The following is a 21,404-nucleotide window of genomic DNA, read 5'->3' as shown; positions in this document are numbered from 1 at the left end:
GGCATTTATAATGGTTCATTAAATACTCTTGACAGTATAATTTTTAGTAGACCCAGTTTTTATATGTTAAATTTTTTTTTTTGCTCATTTTTATCATACAGTAATTTTTCCCTAATAGTTATACTGTATGTAAGAATGTTGTATGACTTTTTATGATTAGATGAGAACATTTATTAGTTTCAATTGTGATTTTTGTAATGCTGAAGGATTCATACAGGTTCAGTGTTATTTTTATAAATGGTATTAATAATTTAGTTGTGATGTCATCCAGTGTTCTGGAGGATAGTAAATGTACTCGCCTGTTTGTGGTTGCAGGAGTCAAGTCACAGCTCCTGGCCCTGTGGAGACTGATAGTGTGTACCTGACTCTTGTTTATTATTTTAGCATTACAGTGGACCCCCGCATAGCGAACGCCTTGCATAGCGAACATTCCGCATAGCGAACGCTTTGATCGCTAAAATTTTGCCCCGCATAGTAGACAAAAACCCGCTCAGCGAACTTCGTCCGAGACGCGTCCAATGTGCGGCCTCAGCCAGCCTCACATGTGCCGCCTGTCCCATTGTTTACCAGCTAGCCTCCGCGGTAACATTCAAGCATACACTCGGAATATTTCGTATTATTACAGTGTTTTCGGTTCTGTTTGTTGAAAATAAGTGACCATGGGCCCCAAGAAAGCTTCTAGTGCCAACCCTGTGGTAAAAAGGGTGAGAATTAGTATGGAAATTAAGAAAGATTTTGAAGGGTTTGGGGCTAACCCTGAGAAGCCTATGCCAGTTGTGGAATCCATTGTGCCTACTTCAAAAATTAAGGAAATGTGTGCACAGTGGGTTGAACTGCAAACCTTTATGGATGAAAATCACCCTGACACAGCTGTTGCAAGGCGTGCTGGTGACTATTTCAATGACAATGTTATGGCCCATTTTAGACAAATCGTAAAGGAACGGGAGGTACAGAGCTCTATGGACAGAAAGAAGTCCAGTGACTCTGAAGCTGGTCCTAGTGGCATTAAAAGAAGAAGGGAAGTAACCCCGGAAAAGGACTTGCCTCCTCAAGTGTTAATGGAAGGGGATTCCCCTTCTAAACACTAACACACTCTCTCCCCTCCTCCCATCCCATCAATCATCACCAGATCTTCAATAAAAGTAAGTGTCATGTAATTGTGCATGCCTTTTTCAGTTTGTGTGTACTAAAATTAACATTTTTTTGTGGTAAAAAATTTTTTTTTTCATACTTTTGGGTGTCTTGCACGGATTAATTTTATTTCCATTATTTCTTATGGGGAAAATTAATTCGCATAGCGAACATTTCGCATAACGACCAGCCCTCTTGCACGGATTAAGTTCGCTATGCGGGGGTCCACTGTATTCAGGTACATTTGGTCTGTGACTGCAGCCTGGTCACAGACCAGGCTGCAGAGGCATTAATCCCCAAAACTCTCTCTAGGTATTATTCATAGGGAAGCACTAAACCCATATGGGTCATATAGCACCTAGGGGAATGGGCAGTGTAATTAGGTTTGATCCAAGAAAGGGAAGGATAGACTGTTTTCTTGAGTCAAGATTGTTGCACAGGTATTTATTTAGGACTGAATAATCATTATTATAGTGTTAACCGGTACTCGTGTGTCAAAATGAGTTTAGATAGATATACACAAATAACCCACACATAGGAGAGGAGCCCTTACGATGATGTTTTGGTCCGACTTGGACCATTTACAAAGTTAGTGTGACTTTGGAAATGATCCAAGTTGGACTGAAATGTCATCGTAAGCTCCCCTCTTCTATGTGTGGGTTATTTGTGTATTGTTCCAGTCACTATATTGTGCCTTTTTGTTATTGATAGATAGATATACTACATTATTTATTTTGGTCATATTCGTCATTGCAGATGCTTTACGTACCATTATAGTTTAAAGAATTTACATTGTGTATAACAGAGGCAGTAATTTCATGCACTGGTCAGGGAGGTATACCATCTTTTAGGAGTGAAGAAGAGCAGAATGTAAGTGTGGGGGAGGTACGTGAGGCATTACATAAAATGAAAGGGGGTAAAGCAGCTGGAACTGATGGGATCATGACAGAAATGTTAAAAGCAGGGGGGGATATAGTGTTGGAGTGGTTGGTACTTTTGTTTAATAAATGTATGAAAGAGGGGAAGGTACCTAGGGATTGGCGGAGAGCATGTATAGTCCCTTTATATAAAGGGAAAGGGGACAAAAGAGACTGTAAAAATTATAGAGGAATAAGTTTACTGAGTATACCAGGAAAAGTGTACGGTAGGGTTATAATTGAAAGAATTAGAGGTAAGACAGAATGTAGGATTGCGGATGAGCAAGGAGGTTTCAGAGTGGGTAGGGGATGTGTAGATCAAGTGTTTACATTGAAGCATATATGTGAACAGTATTTAGATAAAGGTAGGGAAGTTTTTATTGCATTTATGGATTTAGAAAAGGCATATGATAGAGTGGATAGAGGAGCAATGTGGCAGATGTTGCAAGTATATGGAATAGTTGGTAAGTTATTAAATGCTGTAAAGAGTTTTTATGAGGATAGTGAGGCTCAGGTTAGGGTGTGTAGAAGAGAGGGAGACTACTTCCCAGTAAAAGTAGGTCTTAGACAGGGATGTGTAATGTCACCATGGTTGTTTAATATATTTATAGATGGGGTTGTAAAGGAAGTAAATGCTAGGGTGTTTCAGGAGAGGGGTGGGATTAAATTTTGGGGAATCAAATTCAAAATGAGAATTGACACAGTTTCTTTTTGCTGATGATACTGTGCTTATGGGAGATTCTAAAGAAAAATTGCAAAGGTTAGTGGATGAGTTTGAGAATGTGTGTAAAGGTAGAAAGTTGAAAGTGAACATAGAAAAGAGTAAGGTGATGAGGGTGTCAAATGATTTAGATAAAGAAAAATTGGATATCAAATTGGGAAGGAGTATGGAAGAAGTGAATGTTTTCAGATACTTGGGAGTTGACGTGTCGGCGGATGGATTTATGAAGGATGAGGTTAATCGTAGAATTGATGAGGGAAAAAAGGTGAGTGGTGCGTTGAGGTATATGTGGAGTCAAAAAACGTTATCTATGGAGGCAAAGAAGGGAATGTATGAAAATATAGTAGTACCAACACTCTTATATGGGTGTGAAGCTTGGGTGGTAAATGCAGCAGCGAGGAGACGGTTGGAGGCAGTGGAGATGTCCTGTTTAAGGGCAATGTGTGGTGTAAATATTATGCAGAAAATTCGGAGTGTGGAAATTAGGAAAAGGTGTGGAGTTAATAAAAGTATTAGTGGTCAGAAGAGGGGTTGTTGAGGTGGTTTGGTCATTTAGAGAGAATGGATCAAAGTAGAATGACATGGAAAGCATATAAATCTATAGGGGAAGGAAGGAGGGGTAGGGGTCGTCCTCGAAAGGGTTGGAGAGAGGGGGTAAAGGAGGTTTTGTGGGCAAGGGGCTTGGACTTCCAGCAAGCGTGCATGAGCGTGTTAGATAGGAGTGAATGGAGACGAATGATACTTGGGACCTGACGATCTGTTGGAGTGTGAGCAGGGTAATATTTAGTGAAGGGATTTAGGGAAACCGGTTATTTTCATATAGTCGGACTTGAGTCCTGGAAATGGGAAGTACAATGCCTGCACTTTAAAGGAGGGGTTTGGGATATTGGCAGTTTGGAGGGATATGTTGTGTATCTTTATACGTATATGCTTCTAAACTGTTGTATTCTGAGCACCTCTGCAAAAACAGTGATAATGTTCGAGTGTGGTGAAAGTGTTGAATGATGATGAAAGTATTTTCTTTTTGGGGATTTTCTTTCTTTTTTGGGTCACCCTGCCTCGATGGGAGACAGCAGACTTGTTGAAAAAAAAAAAAAAAAACTAAAGAAAGTGCAATGAACACTTGTCATTGCTCATTAATAACCCACATGGGGACAGAAATTCAGAAAATTAATTGATCTAGTGAAGAGGGACAAAATATATAGATTAGTTAGTGTTTTGAGTTTCTATCTCCATGTGAGTAATCATTGAGCAATTTACATTGTGTTGCACATAAATGGTATAGCATACAATGGTGATAGATGATGGAAAACAGTGGAAATAAAATACAGTACCAAGTTCTGATAAAATGCTCTTTAGTTAGCTTTGTTGGTGCTTTTGTGTTAAAATAACCAAAACTTTTTGAGGGAAGACTAAAGTGTATGTAAATATTTATTTTTGTACAGATTTGGATTAAAACTGCAAAATGTGATTGTTTGATTTTGAGATGGCTTATATTCCTCCCCATGTAATAGACAGCAACTGCTTGTCCATCAACTCTTCATCCACATCAACACAAGAACTACAGCCATCTACCTCAACCCAGTAGGCTCATCTCGACCCTTTCTACACTTCTGTTTCAAGAAGCACGACCAGAATGTAACTTATTCAGTACCATAGTAACTTTTACTTAGTATAATAGTAATTTTTTCTTAGTACAGTTGTAATTTTTCCCTATTACAATAGTAAAAATAATTTTCCATGGCAAATTTGGAGGTATCTGGAATGTAATCTTTTTTTTTTTTTTCCTTAATGGTATTTTAAGGCATGTCAATTTTGGGAAGCATAACCTATGTAGTATGAGATGGTGTATTGTATTTTCTTTCCAGTTTAGGAGACTTGGTTCAGGCCTAGATCTATATATTTTTTTTTAATTACAGATTTTTTTAATATGCTGGCTGTCTCCTCCAAAGCAGGGTGACCCAAAAAAGAAAATAGTTTCACCATCATTCACACTATCACCATCTCTCTAGAGGTGCACAGATATTATACGTAACTGCTGAACCCTTGTATAGGTATAATATTAACCTTGTAGAAGGACTGTCTCTGACTACCCCACTAAAAATTTCTAACAAATTCTGTGTAGTGTTGTATTTTATTATAAAATAGAATGGAATGTACAGTACTTTGGTATTGAACAAAAAGGCACAATACCGTGACTGGAACAATACACAGATAACATGCATCCAAAGGACCCCAATGGAAATAAGTCACTCTGTCTGACTTTTTTGGGTTATCCTAGGTTCTCTACACATATGCTGCTATGTATGATAATTCTATGTAACTGTATTTGTGTATACCTGAATAAACTTACTTACTTACTAGGAGAGAGAAGCTTACTTAGTGCTTTTTTGATTAACCTCATTTCTACTACTACCACCACCACTTCTACCATTACTACCATTCCTATTACTGTTGCTTTACCACTATTGTCTCCTTTCACTTTCCTTTCTATCTCTTGTCTCACTAAAACTATTCTCCCTACTTTCTACAACTACTACTGCTACCCATTCCAGCCTTACCACTACCACTACTGCTATTCTCTTCCTTCCTCTCTTGATCTTGTCCATTTCCAGTTCACCTATATACACTGACTCCCTCTCATTTGTGTGTTAGTGTGACTGTAAATGGTCCAAGTTGGACTAAAATGTCATCGTAAGCTTCTCTCTCCTGTGTGCAGGTTATTCGTGTAGTTTGGTATTATTTATCAAGTAAATGAGGTTTGCTGAAGTTTTAATATTTTAGTCAGGATAAAGTTTTAGTGCCACTACCTACTGCAAATGTTTGATCAGCCTAGTTTATGATGGCTGTGTAGGCCTGAGAGGACATTAGCATCACCATCCCATTTGACCAAGCAACTGACAAGGTAGTCTGGCCTTGGACTGGGTTGCAAGGGTAGAAGAACCTTAAAACTGGTCACAGGTATGTCTGTGTGTCTGTAAAATTCAGTAGGTGATTGTACTGATTACTTTTAGATTAGAAATGCTAACCTGGCGATAGTTTCCTAATCAAATGTGTAATTTTATCATAATACAGTACACTGTATTACGAAAAAAACATTTGAGTGTGCATGCATGTGTAAATTTTAAAACAGCAAACACATTAACAGTGAATGAAGCTAATTGTATTAAGGGTAAATTTAGGGGTTCAATACTTGCACTGATAATCACAAAGATTATTACGTCAGAGCACGACTATTATCTTATCACGGACGATAACGTCTTGTGAAAGGTCATACGCAATGCAGATACAATATATATAATGATTCAGTTTAGATTTCAAACTGTAGAAGTAGAGATTTATTTATATATACATTGTGGGCACAATTCTCATGTTTGACTGGAAAATCACACCACTTGAAATTAAATATCATTACCTATTTGTATCAATTTTCCAGTGGTTCCAGCACTTGCTACCTTCTCTTGCTTGTTATTCAGTCATTCTGCTGCAGTTTTGTGAAGAACACTTCTCAGATGTCCTTTTGGCATCTCTAGTTTATGACTGCTGTATTACCTCGTTCTCTGTTGTTAGTTATTGCCTCTTGTTCTCTGTTGTTAGTTATTGCCTCTTGTTCTCTGTTGTTAGTTATTGCCTCTTGTTCTCTGTTGTTAGTTATTGCCTCTTGTTCTCTGTTGTTAGTTATTGCCTATTGTTCTCTGTTGTTAGTTATTGCCTCTTGTTCTCTGTTGTTAGTTATTGCCTCTTGTTCTCTGTTGTTAGTTATTGCCTCTTGTTCTCTGTTGTTAGTTATTGCCTCTTGTTCTCTGTTGTTAGTTATTGCCTCTTGTTCTCTGTTGTTAGTTATTGCCTCATGTTCTCTGTTGTTAGTTATTGCCTCTTGTTCTCTGTTGTTAGTTATTGCCTCTTGTTCTCTATTGTTAGTTATTGCCTCTTGTTCTCTGTTGTTAGCTATTGCCTCTTGTTCTCTGTTGTTAGTTATTGCCTCTTGTTCTCTGTTGTTAGCTATTGCCTCTTGTTCTCTGTTGTTAGTTATTGCCTCTTGTTCTCTGTTGTTAGTTATTGCCTCTTGTTCTCTGTTGTTAGTTATTGCCTCTTGTTCTCTGTTGTTAGTTATTGCCTCTTGTTCTCTGTTGTTAGTTATTGCCTCTTGTTCTCTGTTGTTAGTTATTGCCTCTTGTTCTCTGTTGTTAGTTATTGCCTCTTGTTCTCTATTGTTAGTTATTGCCTCTTGTTCTCTGTTGTTAGTTATTGCCTCTTGTTCTCTGTTGTTAGTTATTGCCTCTTGTTCTCTGTTGTTAGTTATTGCCTCTTGTTCTCTGTTGTTAGTTATTGCCTCTTGTTCTCTGTTGTTAGTTATTGCCTCTTGTTCTCTGTTGTTAGTTATTGCCTCTTGTTCTCTGTTGTTAGTTATTGCCTCTTGTTCTCTGTTGTTAGTTATTGCCTATTGTTCTCTGTTGTTAGTTATTGCCTCTTGTTCTCTGTTGTTAGTTATTGCCTCTTGTTCTCTATTGTTAGTTATTGCCTCTTGTTCTCTATTGTTAGTTATTGCCTCTTGTTCTCTATTGTTAGTTATTGCCTCTTGTTCTCTATTGTTAGTTATTGCCTCTTGTTCTCTATTGTTAGTTATTGCCTCTTGTTCTCTGTTGTTAGTTATTGCCTCTTGTTCTCTGTTGTTAGTTATTGCCTCTTGTTCTCTGTTGTTAGTTATTGCCTCTTGTTCTCTGTTGTTAGTTATTGCCTCTTGTTTTCTGTTGTTAGTTATTGCCTCTTGTTCTCTGTTGTTAGTTATTGCCTCTTGTTCTCTGTTGTTATAATTATCATGGTGCTCTGTAGCTTGGTTGGTGGCGCACTTACTTAGCTAACACATTGAGGTCTGCGGTTCAATCCCTGGTACGGGTGGATACATTGGGGCATGTTTCCTTAAAACACCTGCTGCCCCTGTTCACCTAGCAGCAAGTAGGTACCTGGGTGTTAACTGACTGGCATGGGTCGCATCCTGGGGACAAAATTAACCTAAGGTGCCAGAAATGCTTTGCATAACAAGGAACTGTCTATATAGTATGTCACTGATGTCACCTATGTCTGTATAAGCTGTATCATGTACTTGTAGAAATAAAGATTATTATTTATTAATATAATTGTTACAATTACTACCTTGTGTTATCTGTTGTTAAAAAATCTTCCTTATCTGTTCTTTTATAGCTTTTTATAATTGTGTGGTTATGTCTCCTCCTTTACTATTAGTCATCGAGGTATACTCATTACTCTCAGCCTTCGCTAGACATGATAATGTTGAAGAGCTATCTTCCCTATTTTCAGATTAACCCTTAAAAGTGCCATTGAGGGCTGTGTTGAAAATGTTATAAAATACTGACAAGTTGATAATTAAAACACATGTGAAACGTTTTGCCTACACAGTGTGTAGACCAAACGTTTTAACAGTAAAGATACCTAACTGTTGCACGTGCCTTGATCATCATCTTTGAGGGTAAAATGAATTTGTATTGTAGTGACAAAATATTTAGTGCAACTTGTAAATGGCCCAGGTCGGACTGAAATGGCATCGTAAGCTTCTCTCGCCTGTGTGTGGGTTATTTGTGTAATATTCCAGTCACGGTATTGCGTCTTTTTGTTCTTCATTCACTCGGTGAAATGTGCAGATTTCAAAGGGTCTTTTCTTTTTAATTCATACGGTTTTTCTTTTCAGTTGAAGTATTCACATTCAACTAACCTGTATCTAATTTCTATTTTTTTCAGCTCATTATCTAAATTGGCAAAATTTCTTTATTTTTTCAGGGAGGGTATACTTTTTGGAATGGGCAATCCTTTGTTAGATATTTGTGCAATTACCAAAGAAGACTTCCTTGAAAAATATGGACTGGAGCCGAACAATGCGATCCTTGCCGAGGCGAAGCACCAATCAATGTACAAAGAAATGGCGAGCATGGACAATGTGGAATACATTGCTGGCGGAGCCACTCAAAACACCATGCGCGTTGCTCAAGTGAGTAATTGATCTTTCTTTCTTTCAACGCACCAGCTGTATCCCACTGAGGTGGGGTGGTCTAAAAAGAGAAACAAAAGTTTCTCGTTTTAAATTTAGTAATATATACAGGAGAAGGGGTTACTAGCCCCTTGCTCCCAGCGTTTTAGTCGCCTCTTACAACACGCATAGCTTACGGAGGAAGAATTCTGTTCCACTTCCCCATGGAGATAAGAAGAAATGAACAAGAAGTAGAAAGAAAATAGAAGAAAACCCAGAGGGGTGTGTGTATATATATGCTTGTACATGTATGTGTAGTGTGACCTAAGTGTAAGTAGAAGTAGCAAGACATACCTGAAATCTTGCATGTTTATGAGACAGACAAAAAACACCAGCAATCCTACCATCATGTAAAACAATTACAGGCTTTCGTTTTACACTCACTTGGCAGGACGGTAGTACCTCCCTGGGCGGCTGCTGTCTACCAACCTACTACCTAGGTGAATAGTTGATGATTTCACTTAATACTGGATACGCGACATTCATTAAGCGTATTGGTGCCTCCCCATTAATATAACGACAGAGAAGAACAGTAATTTAAATACGTACTACATTAATTAATGATATAAAAGAACAGAGATACTGTACAGTTTTGTACTGCAAAGCGAATGGCTTGTTGATGGGCCTCTAATCCTTTAAAATCTCCTGGGGCTTTTTTACTCTCCCTAGTCAGGAATAGGAGCACATATACATTAGGACCACTGTATCTGCAGGTCCAGTTTCCTTGCTTCAGTTATCCAGGGTTTACCCTGACCTGAAAATAACCCTTAATTTTGCCTAATAATGAAACCAAAGTGCAAAAGTAGTGATGTTGATAATTCTTGAAAGCCTAAAAGAAGTTGTGAAGTGCTTCCCATCAGTGAAAAACTGCTAATTCTTGACTTATTGTACGTAATTTATCAATTACAACTTTATTGTAGGTATGTAAACAAAAAGTTGCTTAAATATAAGGTTCAATACTATCCTCGGTTTCGGGTATCCATGGTTGGGCTTAGAATGTATGGGGGTCCTACAGTACTGTATTAACAAACAAATGAGAAATAAATTCTAGTGATGGAATCTGATCTTTGGATGATACTCCTAAGATTATTTTTTATCCAAAATATGAATAGATGTAAATTTACACTGAAATATTAACATTCAAATTTGACAGAAATCATGCTTTAAAACTGATATATAGTAGCCTGTTATGATAAAGAGAGAAATAAGTAAACTAATGAAGTATTGAAAACAAAAATTTGTTGTATGTTTAGAGAATACACATACAGTGGACCCCCGCTTAACGATCACCTCCCAATGCGACCAATTATGTATATTTATGTAAGTGCGTTTGTACGTGTATGTTTGGGGGTCTGAAATGGACTAATCTACTTCACAATATTCCTTAGGGGAACAAATTCGGTCAGTACTGGCACCTGAACATACTTCCGGAGTGAAAAAATATCGTTAACCGGGGGTCCACTGTATATATATAATGAAGTTAGAATGATGTGTGGTTGTGAGATAACATGAGTCTTTACGTAGACATTTTTTTTTTTTTTCAACAAGTCGGCTGTCTCCCACCGAGGCAGGGTGACCCAAAAAAGAAAGAAAATCCCCAAAAAGAAAATACTTTCATCATTATTCAACATCATTCAACATAGACATTATACTCCCTAAATCAAGAATATACATAGTTTATGCCCAGTATATATACTTCTATTGTCTGTTGACCATTGAAACTGATTCTTTTTTATACATATACAGTCCTGCCTCAGTGGTATATGGCCTGTTTGTTGAAAGGAGAAGATATATACAGTACTTTAGGCATGTGATTGGGTAGGTCACATTTGATATTGTTACAGATACAGTATTGTAGATTCACAATCAGCCATAAACTCTAAATCTTAATATTTTTTCTTTTTTTTTTCAGTGGATAGTTGGAAAGCCATATTGTGCCACATTTATGGGGTCAGTTGGTAAAGACGAGTTCAGCGAAACTTTAGAGAAGAAAGCAAAAGAAGCAGGGGTGCTTGTTCGCTACCAGAAGCAAGATAATCATCCTACTGGTTAGTTATACCAGATGTGCTTATTGTGCATCCTCCATCAGGAAGACACCTGGGGTCTCACCAAGTACAGTTCTCTGCACAGTACTGTGTTTATTTGCTCATGCAGTGAAAATAATACTTCTGGTCAGAAGTTATAACAGTGCTGTGGACTGTCACTGAGACAGAGTCAGAGTAGCAAAGATCATGTTTTACTGGTCACCTGGCACATATAGTCACATTACCTTGGCTGGAATGGTTCTTAGCCAACCCATAATTTATAAAAGAAACTTTAAATGGCATTTTGGTCCATCCCAGAACATTAGCGATTCACGACTTTATTTAGTTGTGAATTGATATTGTAATGGTTCAGGATGGATGGAAATGTTAGTTAAAGTTTTCTCTAAGTTGTGGGTTGGTTGTAAATTATTTAATTACATAGATTTAACCTAGATGATGGGGTGGATATCTAGGACTTGGTACAGTATTAAAAAAGTAGTTAGGATTGTAATGGATATGGAAAAAAAATGCAACATAATACTCTGTAATAAAACAGCATTAACCGAAATACTGGTAGGTAAGATGAGTGTCTTTAAAATGGAAGTAGAGTCCAAATTAATGAATAAAAAATACCTGTACCTTGTGCTGTTATTAAAATTGGAAGATATTTTAAAGGGGAGGTTAAGTAAGGTTTGTCAGGAAACAGGACAATTGTTTCCTGACACTGGTCTTAGTCATATAATGACCCCTAGTGGAGCTTTTGGTCATCTGACCGAGGCCTTCTGCCGGCTTACCAGTCCACCCCTTTAAAAATTATGGTCAGTTATTTTTTAAAGGAGAACCAGAGGGATGAAGAATTAAGGAGTTATGTATGCAGTTTTTATTTCTTTTACACACCACCTGTCTCTCCTGAGGTAGGGTGACCTGAGAGAGAAATACTTTACTATTATAATTAATGGTTATAATTATACCCTTGGAGGGATATGGCCAGTTTGTTGAAAGAGGAATTATTATTCTTGCAACAAACCAGCTGTATCCCACTGAAGCAGTGTGGGCCAAAAGGAAAAACAAAAGTTTCTCCTTTTAAATTTAATAATTATATACAGGAGAAGGAGGTTACTAGCCCCTTGCTCCTGGCATTGTAATCGCCTCTTACGACATGCATAGCTCACGGAGAAAGAATTCTGTTCCACTTCACCATGAAGGAAATAAAGAAGAAGACCTAGTAAGGAAATCGAAGAAAACCCATAGAGGCATGTGTATATACTATATGCTTGTCTATGCATGTGCAGTGTGACCTAAGTATAAGTAGAAGTAGGAAGATACACCTGAAATCTTGTACAGTGGACCCTCGGTTTTCGTGTTTAATCTGTTCCAGAGCGATCGGCAAAAACAGAAACCATTTTCCCCATAAGAAATAATGTAAATCCAATTAATCCGTTCCAGACACCGAGAAGCATTAACAAATTTTTTTTTTTTTTTTTTACTTTAAAGATAGATTTACATGCACAAAAGAATGAACATTCAACATGACACTTACCTTTATTGAAGGCTGTTGTTAATGGATGGAAGACAGGGAGGAGGGGAGGGGGAAGAGAGGTTATTGTTTGGAAGGGGAATCCCCCTCCATAAGGACTCTAGGTACCAAGTCCTTATCTGGGGTCACTTTCCTAGCCACTTCCCTAGCTTAAATATAGATTTACATGCAGAAAAGAATGACAAATATAAAGCACTAAGTAAGTGTGATGTTAACCCTGAAAGGGTTAACATCACACTTACCTTTATTGAAGACTCTTGTTAGTGTAGGGCAGATGGTGTGGAGGGGAGAGGGAGGCTGAGTTTATTGTTGGAGACAGGACAGTATGCTTCAGTGTGACACTAATATTAACTCTACGGCTTATTTATCTGTCACACTTCAAGTAATATGACATAATAAACAATATCAGTAACGTAGAAACATGACATATACTCTAGAATGAATAAAATAAGTCATTATGTATGTCACTAGTGCTGTTCTATTGTTGTTGTTGGGTATATAGGGCCACTGAGAGCATAAGCCGTACATGGTGGAGGGTGGCAGTCTTGTCAGGAGCCCTATATAACTCCAATAGCATTGGAGGAGTTAGGTTTGTGTTGTCCTTTTTCTGTCAATTAATTGCTTAACTTACTTGCTACACTGTTAATGCTACACTTTATTGCTGGCTGGCGCTATAGCCTTTATCGACTCATGCTGCTTTAGTATCGTACATATTGTTGAATCACTGAATTGCTGAAGAAGGCACGTTCTTCCCTCTCTCTTCCTCCTTCACTTTTCTACGATTTCTTTATTTACCAAAGGACTGGTACTAGGAGCTTTCTTTGGGCCCATAGTAGCTTATTTAGCAGTCAGACACAATAAACAAGTGCCAAAAACAATGGATTATTATGAAATGTTTCATATGACCTCGCAGGATATGTTCACTCACCGAGAAGCAACGCGACACTGCCTGAGAATGCGTGTGGGAGGCAGCTTTGTCTGCGCGCTGGGCACCGGACAGGTTTCGTACCATTGATGAAAACGGAGGAAATCAACGGAAACAGAGCCAATATTTTGATGAAAAAAGTCAGCAAAAACAGATCGGCGATAACAGAGATTGACGAAAAGGGACGGTCCACTGTAAAAATTATAGCCGTAATTTTTAAAGGGTTGGACTGGTAAGCCAGTGAAAGGCCTCAGTCAGGTGACCAAAAGCTCCAGCTGCAGGTCATCATATGACTAAGGCCTGCATCAGGAAACACTTGTCCTGTTTTCTGATAAACCTTTCCTAACTGAACTCACTCTATCACTGTCTCGCCAAAAGTGTGCCGACATTACAGCAAAAAGCATTCCATTACTTTTCAGAGTTACACATTTAAATGATAAGAGTAGCAGGTAATTGACAATGGTTATTTAGGTATTCACTGGCAAGTTTGATAGCTCAAGTAAGGAATGTTAGAAGATAGACAGATGACTGCAAAACGCCAATCCTCTCGTATTGGTGGCACTCTTGCCAATTTTTTTGATCTGTTAGGGGGGCACGTGAGTTTTCCCTTCTCTTAATAACATGTTCATTTTTTCACTATAATCTACCTTGTCCATAATTATTATTACATTTGCTTTGTCTGCTTTCATAAAGTGAAGTCTAGGATCTTTCCTTAATTCATAGTATGACTTAACAAATCTTTGAGGACAATTGTGTTGCACAGGTCTGAGCAGAGCTCAATTCCACTAGGTGGATCTGGTTGTACAGATTTGAGCAGAACTCAGACCTGTGGAACACAATTGTCCTCAAAGATTTGTTAAGTCATACCATGAATTAAGGAGAGATCCTAGACTTCACCTTATGAAAATAGACAAAGCAAATGTGAAAGTAATTATCGACAAAGTAGATTATAGTGAAAAAATGAACGTGTTATTAGAAGACAGGGGCACTCACATGCCCCTTAACTGTGCCTGCTGTGGCTCGTTTTGCTGTACTATTTTCCAAGGATTTCCCTCCTATGTTTATTCAAAGATGCAAAGGTCAAATATCTGGCAAGTAATTTATATAATTATGTATTTGATGCTGATACATAATACAGTAGGTTTCCACTCATGATGTTTTGACTTACAATGTTCTTCACTTTTGATATTGCCAGATGCATTCATAGTTTATATTCATTTTATGCATGTATATAGAGCTCACTTTTGTTTGGTAGACATTAGTCAAGCACTAAATATGGTATTTAATATTTAAAAATTCCTTAAAGCTTGAATTATAAATATTTTTTCACGGTTAACTTTTTACCAAAATTATGTTGTGTATGTTCTTTTTATGATGCATGTGCATTTTTTTTTAAATTGGTTAAGAATTGTAAGTTAAACAATTATGTGTTTTGTGGTTACTTCTGCTGCTGCTGCTTATGTACTGGACTTGTTTAGTGGGTGAAGTTCAGAACAGCAGGACCTTGCTCCTCACCCTCCCTCATATGGTTATCCTTGCAACTACCTTACATTATATACCCAAGCATATTAACCCTCACCATAACAATGAGGGAGTGGTGAGTATATGTAATGAATCTTGAATTAGATATTTTGTAAAAGTGTGAAAGTGCATAGGAGAGTGAGAAAGAAAGGGAGACAGTCCAGTTGTTGATTCTTACACATGTCAACCTATTTCTTAAGCATGACTAAGTGCAGGATTAGCTGGGATTTGAGAGCTATATGGGAGCATGAGCTTCTAGCACAAACAGTCTGGTTGACAAGGCAATTAACAGGGAAAGGCCAGCCTCAGGCCAGCTGTATGGGGTAGAAGAGCCCTTGAAACTAGTCATGGGTAAACACATACACACACACACAAAAACAAGGTGAGGAAATGATTAGCATATATAAAGAGTACTGTGTTAGATAAAATGTGAGAGAGTAAGAGAGTGAACAGGACATTGACAATGAGAGAGTGGCAGGCAGTCCATCTACTGCCTGTATAGTAGCTCACTTCTTTTTTTTCAACAAGTTGGCCATCTCCCACTGAGGCAGGGTGACCCAAAAAGAAAGAAAATCCCCAAAAAGAAAATACTTTCATCATTCAACACTTTCACCTCACTCATACATAATCGCTGTCTTTGCAGAGGCGCTCAGATACAACAGTTTAGAAGCATATATAAAGATAAATAACAAATCCCTCCAAACTGCCAATATCCCAAACCCCTCCTTCAAAGTGCAGGCATAGTACTTCCCATTTCCAATACTCAAGTCCGGCTATATAAAAATAGCCAGTTTCCCTGAATCCCTTCACTAAATATTACCCTGCTCACACTCCAACAGCTCATCAGGTTCCAAAAACCATTTGTCTCCATTAACTCCTATCTAACACACTCACACACGCTTGCTGGAAGTCCAAGCCACTTGCCCACAAAACCTCCTTTACTCCCTCCCTCCAACCTCTTTGAGGACGACCCCCTACCCTGTCTTCTTTCCCCTACAGATTTATACGCTCTCCATGTCATTCTACTTTGATCCATTCTCTCTAAATGACCAAACCACCTCAACCCCTCTTCAGCCCTCTGACTAATACTTTTATTAACTCCACACCTCCTAATTTCCACACTCCAAATTCTCTGCATAATATTTACACCACACATTGCCCTTAAGCAGGACATCTCCACTGCCTCCAACCGCCTCTTTGCTGCAGCATTTGCAACCCAAGCTTCACACCCATATAAGAGTGGTTGGTACCAGTATAAATTTCATACATTCCCTTCTTTGCCTCCATAGATAATGTTATTTGTCTCCACATATACCTCAATGCACCACTCACCTTTTTTCCTTCATCTATTCTATGGTTAACCTCATCCTTCATAAATCCATCCGCTGACACGTCAACTCCCAAATACAGTGGACCCCCGGTTAACGAACTTTTTTCCTTCCAGTAGTATGTTCAGGTGCCAGTACTGACCGAATTTTTTCCCATAAGGAATATTGTGAAGTAGATTAGTCCATTTCAGACCCCCAAACATACACGTACAAACGCACTTACATAAATACACTTACATAATAGGTCGCATTTGGAGGTGATCGTTAAGCGGGGGTCCACTGTATCTGAAAACATTTACAACTTCCGTACTCCCTCTCTCCAATGTGATATCCAGTTTTTCTTTATCTAAATCATTTGATACCCTCATCACCTTTCTCTTATCTATGTTCACTTTCAGCTTTCTACCTTTACACATTTTTTTTTTTTTTTCAACAAGTTGGCCGTCTCCCACCGAGGCAGGGTGACCCAAAAAAGAAAAAATCCCCAAAAAAGAAAATACTTTCATCATCATTCAACACTTTCACCACACTCACACATTATCACTGCTTTTGCAGAGGTGCTCAGAATACAACAGTTTAGAAGCATATACGTATAAAGATACACAACATATCCCTCCAAACTGCCAATATCCCAAACCCCTCCTTTAAAGTGCAGGCATTGTACTTCCCATTTCCAGGACTCAAGTCCGACTATATGAAAATAACCGGTTTCCCTGAATCCCTTCACTAAATATTACCCTGCTCACACTCCAACAGATCGTCAGGTCCCAAGTACCATTCGTCTCCATTCACTCCTATCTAACACGCTCACGCACGCTTGCTGGAAGTGTTTACCAGTATGTGAAAAGGAAGAATAGTGATTGTAAAAGTTTGGGTAAATATTCTGATGAATTTAGATCTAGAATATTATGGCTCAGGAATGCATCTTTGATTATAACATGGGTGTCTATAGGAAAATACGTTCACAATTGTAAACAGTCAACTTTAAAAAATTTTACAGGAATGCATTTACATTATAAGTGGAGGGCTTACTGTATTGGCTTTTCTGTTGTCTTTTTTTTTTTTTTTACTTTCAGTGCACTCTGTCATAAAACATGAATTATTTTCTAGGGAAATGGTCAAAGTCAAATAGAATCTGATGTAAATTTAATGGCAATGCCATTTGTATCACTGTTAGAAGCAGAAAGTTTATTATACTATGAAGAAATCTAGGAACCATTGTATGGATGACAAATCATTGAATTGGTAACATTCAAATGTTTTTCATTGCTTTTGTCAAAAAGAGGCATAACAAAGCACTTTTAAAGTTTTTTTTTTTTTTAAATGTTGGCCGTTTCCCACCGAGGCATAGTGACCCAAAAAGAAAGAAAAACTCAAAAATAAAGAAAAAAACTTTCATCATTCAACACTGAAGATATATTGAAAAGATTTCATATAAAGTGGACAGAGGTGCTAGGAATAATATCTGGACTGTTTATAGATTAGAGGGAATACTCTTTCACCCTTGCACTGAATGATGTGGGTAGTGGTAATGTAGTTAAGATTGGAGAGACCCAAGAAGAGCTTCCTATGACTTTAAAATGGGAGATTTTGTATTGCAATAAGGAATTACTTTTAAGAAGAGGTAAGTATCTAGTCATCAAGTAAACTGGAACCAATAAAAGAAGAGGTAAGGCACAAATTAAAAAAAAAATTATTTTAGGGTTTTCAGATGTGATAATAAAATACTAGTGAAATTGTGAATGGGCCACTGCTTATTATCTAAATCACAGCTTATTATATATGGATTTAAGTGCTTAGTATTCTAACATTAAGAAACATATTCCATCTCTTTGTAGGATTTTTCTCTTAGATAGCTGTTAAACAGTTTCTCCTTCAATTTGTTCCTAATTTCAAATATCTCCTTGCATTTCCCCCTACATACGTTGTTCATTGCATGTCCTTAAGTTTTGCTTTTCAAATACAAAGGTGTTGTACCTTATTTTGATAAGAACTCTTATTAAACCAGAATGCCTGTGAACACGCTTGGTTTATAAAATCTTATTACATTAATCTTTTATTCCTTATCTATTGTAGTTTTCACTCCTTTCTCCCTAGTAAACTGAGTTGCTTAAATTTGCTTCTGTTAAATGGTATCTAATTATTTATACTTATTTCTAGTTCGACTTAAGCTTCCAGACAAACCACTAGTTCTCCAACTTGATCCTTTCTCGCAGGAACTTGTGCTGTTGTAGTGACAAAGAATGGGATGTGCAGATCACTTGTAGCTAACCTTGCCGCAGCCAATCATTTTGCCCAGTCCCACTTGGAAATTCCCGAGAACTGGGCCTTAATGGAAAAGGCCAGATTTTATTACATCTCTGTAAGTTACGCTCAAAATTGTCTTCATCTTTATGGCCTTAATCTGAAGAAAAAATACATTTAAATTAAATTTGGTTATCAAAAAATGTGTACCCGTTATTTCATTCAATTAAGTGGTTTGTGTTGTATTCTGAAAAGAAAATTTTTATATATTAAAAGTGGTGAAAATTTTTTTAAAGGGGGCTATTCCTATTAATTTGCATTTGCCTCCATTGCTCAAGGTTTATACTTGTGATGGGGTTTATTTATCAACATATTTTTTCTAGATTCCTCCCCATTACACATCTGTATTTTTAAGTGAATGTGAAGCCTTTAATTGTACTAATAAACGAGTTATTCTAACTTTGTCCATAGTGAATTAAGATCACTAGATATATTTTGAAGGTCACTGTTTACCGAGTAGACCCTTTATGGAGCACACGCTAAACATTTGTATCTCTTGAATGATTATAATCGTAACCACTTAGAGACATTAATTATCTCTATTTTTCTTACTCTTTTCAATTTCCTTTTTGCCACTTCCTCTCTTTTCTCTACTATGAAATCTTAGTAGTCTATTCTCTGTGCACTGTTTTTGTCACTGCATGTCTGCCACTTTCCTTATCATACCTTTTTCCTTGTCTCATTCTTTGTTCTCCCTCTTTCCTTTGCCTCCCATATCCTACTTTTGTTATCATTTCTCATTTCATTGTTTCTTGCACTTATTGTTATCCTCTTCTGCTTTGAATTCTTACCATCCTTTACTGCTTTTTATGCTGTTATAGTCCTTGAGGATCACTAAAGAGCTTGAAAAATGCAAGGGCGGTATCCTTCTAAAATAGCATCAGCTTATTTAATTTATCAACATGCTGGTTCTCTGAACCATTCATCTACAAAGCTTATTTACCCATGGGCTTATATTGACAAAGAATTTTTGCTGTCCAGTGCACTAAATATTTGCACAAATATTCAAGACTTCTAGAAATTTTATTTTTTACTTACTATTTTAGTTGTATCTTTTAATTATGTTCATTTTGTAATATTTATTGTAATGGTAGAATTACCGACAATGTCAGGTAAATGGACACAGATGCAACCAATATATTTTTATTGTGGCAAACTTTCACTCTCTGGGAACTTTGACAAGGCTCCTGGAGAGTGAAATGTTGCCACAATAATGTTGCATTAGTTGCATCTGTGTCCATTTACCTAACAATTATTGTCAGTGCATATGAACAATGTAACATTCTAGGGAAGAATTTGTGCAAAAAATGCTTCATGAAAATATTTAACAGGCTTGCATATACTGTATTAACTTCTTTTTTTTTTTTTGTTTTTAATTACGGCTTTCGATGTTAATTTGCTGGTTGGGCTTTATAGATGCCCAATATTGACTTGCAATGCCTTAGAGGAGAAAGTAATCTCAATGTGTAGTTGAAATAGTTGGTGTGGATATTGCACTGGGAAAGAGTTGCTCCTTTTTTTTTTATTCACGTGCATTTTCGTATTCGGGAAAATTAGCGGAATTTAGGAGCATCGCAGGTGATTATATGGAAACAAAATTGCGTTAATAAAAGTTACAACTGTGATTACATAGCTAGATTTCTTGTAATGTTATTTCTGCATAATATTTTTCTGTATTTTTCAGTGTTTTTTACCCAAATATTTCATATTTTCTGCAAACCAGATGAAATATGGCACTCAAGTTAATTATTGTTTTTCTTTGTTTCTTGTTGCATTATATAAGTTTATCTTCTTTGGCATCACTTTGTACCCTTCTTCAACAATATGTGACTGTTGATTTTCTTATGTTCGGTGTATACATTGTGTAGGTGCATAAATTTAGGTGGATGTAGGGTTATAATTTCAGAGTCAAAGGTATGAAGACAGTATGCAGAAAAATCTTCTATTGTAACTTTTTTTTTTTTAATTTATAAAGCTCAGTGCGGAGTGAAAAAGAAAAACAAATGCAGTATATTGGCAATGTTTTTCTTACACAGTGACTTTATCAAGTCACAAACTGATCTTTTATTTATGACTTGATAAAACTTACTCTGTGGGCAAAGTATTGTCTACAAAGGATTGCATTATACTGGATTTTTTTTTTTTTTTTTAATCTATACTATTTCTGTCCTAACCCTTATGACATGTAAACCCAGTAAAAGCTTGTCTGCATACTGTCTTTCAGTACCAACTGTCAGACTTAATTTTCATTTTTTTTTCATGTTGGTTACACAGCAGTGGCACAAACTAGACAATTGTTGTGCAAGCTTATTGCTGGATATGCTTTATCATATTCAGTTATCTTTCATTTTTCTTTAATCATAAACTAATGATATTTCTTCCTTGGCAGGGCTTCTTCCTAACAGTATCTCCAGCTTCCATCATGATGGTTGGAAAACATGCGTGTGAGAATAATAAAATGTTTTGTATGAACCTTTCTGCTCCATTCCTTTGCGACTTGTATAGAGGCCCCATGATGGATGCTTTCAAGTACGTCGATATTATTTTCGGCAACGAAACAGTAAGTACACTATTTATGTATTATTATTACATTCAAAGGTAAGTGCTAAATCCTGGGAGGTAATCAATACTGATTCAAGGAATGGGAAGCTAATTCCAATTCTTTCAAAGGCATAAAGAAATTGCATTTCATAATATGGTGTTCTTGGTGTAAATATGTGATTGCATTGGTCTGTGCAATTCTTTTCTAATTAAGCTTGAAATGCAGTACATTATTATTATTATTATAATCAAGGGGGAAGCACTAAACCCGTAGGATTATACAGCGCCTATGGGGGGATGGAGGGCCTCACTTTACAGCATTTCGCTAATGCAGCGGTTCTCAATTATACCAATTCTTCATTTATTCGTATTTCCTCCAATAAATATATTCACCACTCACTGTAATCTAAGG

At 37.1% G+C, this 21,404-nt stretch overlaps 1 protein-coding gene across 13 annotated transcripts in view; it reads left to right on the top strand.

Moving 5' to 3' along the window:
* Adk2 (Adenosine kinase 2) overlaps positions 1-21,404 on the top strand; it is a 97,100-nt gene that overhangs the window by 56,812 nt on the left and 18,884 nt on the right. For 11 of the 13 annotated variants that reach the window (XM_070102716.1, XM_070102711.1, XM_070102709.1 and 8 more), the window contains 4 exons: positions 8,566-8,773; positions 10,725-10,860; positions 18,364-18,509; positions 20,841-21,011. In XM_070102716.1, the coding sequence (XP_069958817.1) occupies positions 8,566-8,773; positions 10,725-10,860; positions 18,364-18,509; positions 20,841-21,011 (661 nt within the window). Of the gene's footprint in view, positions 1-4,281; positions 4,408-5,607; positions 5,731-8,565; positions 8,774-10,724; positions 10,861-18,363; positions 18,510-20,840; positions 21,012-21,404 lie in introns of those variants that run through there. The other 2 variants (XM_070102719.1, XM_070102722.1) reach the window with 2 other exon arrangements.

The sequence above is a fragment of the Cherax quadricarinatus genome, chromosome 83 (genome assembly GCF_038502225.1).
Source record: "Cherax quadricarinatus isolate ZL_2023a chromosome 83, ASM3850222v1, whole genome shotgun sequence".
Lineage (NCBI taxonomy): Eukaryota > Metazoa > Arthropoda > Malacostraca > Decapoda > Parastacidae > Cherax > Cherax quadricarinatus.
Note: the sequence above shows the minus strand (reverse complement) of the source record. Positions and strands in the feature narration are given on the sequence as shown.